At 57.8% G+C, this 3,796-nt stretch overlaps 1 protein-coding gene across 1 annotated transcript in view; it reads left to right on the plus strand.

The window, feature by feature from the left end:
• Positions 1–2,568: 2,568 nt before the first annotated feature.
• Anp32b (acidic nuclear phosphoprotein 32 family member B) overlaps positions 2,569–3,796 on the plus strand; it is a 19,638-nt gene continuing 18,410 nt past the window's right edge. The window contains exon 1 of the mRNA XM_055605312.1: positions 2,569–3,022. Within this exon, the coding sequence (XP_055461287.1) occupies positions 2,969–3,022 (54 nt within the window). The 5' untranslated portion in view covers positions 2,569–2,968. The remainder of the gene's footprint in view (positions 3,023–3,796) is intronic.

The raw sequence follows: 3,796 nt of genomic DNA on the forward strand, positions 1-3,796 counted from the left end.
TCTCCTTACCAATGATGTGTTTGGGGAGAGAAGAATGGAGGTATTTAGTACTTAGAGAGTAATGATTTCAACTTTTTTTTTTTTCACTTTAGTGTGTGCCTATGAGTTTGAATGCACACGAGTGCAGCAGAGCATGTATGCAGAGATCAGAGAACAACTTGTCAGTTGTCTCCTTCCACCCTCTTGGGCCTCTTGCCAGCCCTAAAGAGTAATGGTTTTTGTTGTTGTTTTTAATCCTCAGTGTCAGTGTTTCCTACCATAGCGCCTGTGGAAGGCTTGGGTTCTCTGTCAATCTGAAGTGAGGAGCCAGTCCAAAAAGTTACCAATGCTCAGTATTTGCTTTCCGACATCTTAGAGTTCAGAGGCATGCATACACATTCTGACGCACAGGTGGTACTCAGACTAGAGTAGTGCTACAGGTTGACACTGCTTGGCATTTTCATTACTTATTGGATGAACATTAGCCTCGATGGAAGTGGAAAGAAACCCACTTGTACAGCTGCCCCTAACAGAACTAAACACTCTCAGTTTCCCTCATTTCCTTCCACCTTTAGTTCGCACCATAAACTCATGGACAAGATGATAACTGCAGGTTGGATATGACTGCACACTGTCCCTCTTCCTCACACAGGCCATTAGCACTGACGCTCAGCACAGCGATATTTAACACCAGGCCCTGGGACAACAGCCCCTTCAGGCCCTTGGACTGACAGTCCTGTAGAGGTTGGCAGGGCAGTGAGACACACCCTGTGTTGCCTGTGTTATTTATGCTCTGGCAGTGAAGCCCCTGACAAAGAAGCATGTCAGTGGAACACATGCTCTTTGTTCATAGAGGTGCATGCCAGCACCGGCTGTGCAAGAAGGCACAGTACCCTGTCTGTAGTCTCTCCTCCCTTGACTCTCGCTTTCTTTTGATTTGTTGTATGCTGTGGCTGTGTTTATTAATTACTTTGTAGCTTAATCTTACAAAATACACATTTATCCTGTGGACTGTTTACCACAGGAGTCCCTAGGAGGTAACAGTCTCAACATACAAGCTATCCCCCCCCCCCATGGGAATCACCAGGTTGCTTCTCTCCAGCAGACCATATCTTTGATCAGCAGCACATGACAACACCTGTGGGCTGCCTGGTCTCATGAGCCCCAATTGTTACCTATCGCTGTACCCAAGGGTCCCCAATGGCGATCCACCCTAGACTGGGGTGGAACAAAAAGGATGGCAGGTTTGGAGCCAGACCTGTAAGGCTTAACTTTGTTGGGGCTACTGGTGGTAGTTAAGCCTTAGTTCCTCATTTTTACAATTAACATATCACCAACTTCTCAGGGTTGTCTGGAGGTTAAATGGGAAGTAACACATAAACCCCATTAAAAGCCAATGCTCAGCGACTGTTAGTTTATGGATGAGTCTCAGTAGCTCTTTTTGCAAAAGGTTTTTTGGATAGCCCAGTAAAGCCTATCAACCTTGTAATTAGAGATCTTTTGTGACAAGGCACACACCACTCCCTTCCTTTTCCCACATTCTTCTGTCTAGGCCTTCCAACTACCACAGGAATCATGAATGACCTTTTCCCATAACCTACAAACTTTCTTTTGAATTATTATTTTTTTGAATTATTATTTCTGAAACTGATAAATAATCCATTTAAAAGTTTGGGCAGTTAAGACAAAATGGAATGGGGAGAGGCTTCTTCTATAAGAATCTTAGGGTGATGAATAGAATTATGTTTTTCTGTAGTAACTGTGCTTAATCTTTCGTGCCTCTGGTTTTTTTTATCAGAAGCGAGTGAGCACCTGATTAAACACAACGTTGTGTGCTTTAAATCCAGGGACCCTCGAAATTAGACCTTGACAAAGGCCGCCAGCCCAGGGTTCACCTTAATGGAGACCCAAGAATTTACACACTTTCCATGGGTGCCCCCAGAAGAGATGAAAGTCAGAGGGTGACGACTGGAGCTTCATTAAAGTTGCTAATGTTTTCCTTTGCTGGTAGCTCACATTAAAATGTCTAAAAACAGTTATTTGTGTATAGTTCTCTTGTTTCTCCTTGGCTAGTGTGACCTTTACGGTCTGACGAAGAAATAAAGTTTTAAATCATATTAAAAAATATCTTGAAACAAACAAGCGCTGACAGAAAGTCTCCCGAACTGGGGGATGCTACTTCACGGCTGGGGCTTGCCCCTGCCCCTGTCCTAGTGCAGCCTCCTCGCAGGTGCCACGCGGTACGACACGGCGGGACGGCGAGCAAAGGCTCACCAGGGTCCTCGCGGGCAGGGCACTTCCACCGTCACCGGACCTACGGGCCGCGGGCCCCCAACCGGGGGCAGGGTGGCGCGGGCCCCGAAGCCGCGAGCCTCCGACGGCGTCGCAAGGCTCGGGCGAAAGTGGCTCCGGGGGCTCCCGGAAGGCGCGAGGCAGGGCCCGTCCGGTCCGTAGACGTGCAGGCGAAAGTGGGGGGTGGGGTGGGGGTCCCCGGCACCGGAAGGTCTTACATCAGCCGGCCCACGTGCGGCCCGAGGGGCCCGGAGGCGCGCGGCCCGGGAGGCGGCGCCGCAGTCCGGACGGAGCTTAAGGCGGGCCCCGCCCCGCCCTCCGTGCGCCTCCCTAGTTCGCGCCGCAGCCCGGGCTCCCGAGCCGAGCGGCGCCGCGCAGGGCCGAGTGCAGCCGAGCAGCCGCCGCGTCGCGTCGCCGGTTTAAGCGCAGTGCGGGGCCTCGGCCGGGGGCGGCGGTAGTGAGGCCAGCGCCGCGCTCCAGCCCCCTTTTCCCTCCATGGTTTCTCTCCGCTCCCGCGAGTAACTTGGCTCCGGGGGCTCCGCTCGCCCGCACGCCCGCACGCCGCACGCCGCCCGGGACCACGCCGCCGCCTCCAGCCGCCTCCTTCCGACGGCCCTCGCCGCGCAGGCCGGGTCGCCTCTCCCCCCTCCGCCCCCGCCGCGGAAAGTTAAGTTTGAAGAGGGGGGACGAGGGGAACATGGACATGAAGAAGAGGATCCACCTGGAGCTGAGGAACCGGACCCCGGCAGCAGTAAGCAGAACCCCTCGGGCGCCCGCGCCCCCGATGACTTGCAAGTAATGGTGGCCACCTGCGGGCCAGCGGGCTCCGGCCGCGGCGCGGGGAAGGCGCTGCTCGCAGCTCGGACGGGGACGGGGAAGGCGGGCGGAAGGCGCGGAGGGGGGAGCGAGCGCGCGGGCATTAACTCTTTGGCGCCCGCGGGCCCCCGCGGCCGCGGGGAGGACGGCGGGTGGGAGAGCAAACTTTGAGCCGCTCGCTCGCTCGGTCCTCTCCCGGAGGGAGCGCGAGCGCGTGTGGCCGGCGGCGAGGGCGGGCGCGGGGGTTGTGTAACGCTGGGAGCCATGTTTGCAGCCTCCCGGGATGCGCGGCCGGGCGGAGGCCGGGGCCTGCCGAGGAGCCGCGCCGCCAGGCCCGCGGCGGGGCCGGGCCGGGTTCCACGCGCCCGGCGGGGAGGCGCGGCCGGGAGGGCCTCGCGGTCCCCGCCGGGAGAAGGGGGTTCGGGTCCCCCTCGGGCGCGGCCTGGCGCGGAACGGGGGAGGGGCGGGCCTGGCGGCGGAGGTGGCGCAACCGCCGCCCCTCCCGAGGCCAAGTTTGAAAAAAGGATGCGCTTCCCGCCATTTTTTCAAGCCTAAAAATACAACTTCGCCCCTCCTTTGCCCGGCTCGCCCTCGCCCTCGGCCTCCTCGCCGGCGCGGGGCCTGCCGGCTCGGCCGGGCCCCCGGCGGGCGGCGCGGTGGCTTCGCCCTCCCCCGCGCCGCCGCCCGGGGCCTTGCCCGAGAGGGAGGC

Source organism: Psammomys obesus, unplaced genomic scaffold (assembly GCF_907164565.1).
Source record: "Psammomys obesus unplaced genomic scaffold, mPsaObe1.curated_primary_1811, whole genome shotgun sequence".
NCBI classification, from domain to species: domain Eukaryota; kingdom Metazoa; phylum Chordata; class Mammalia; order Rodentia; family Muridae; genus Psammomys; species Psammomys obesus.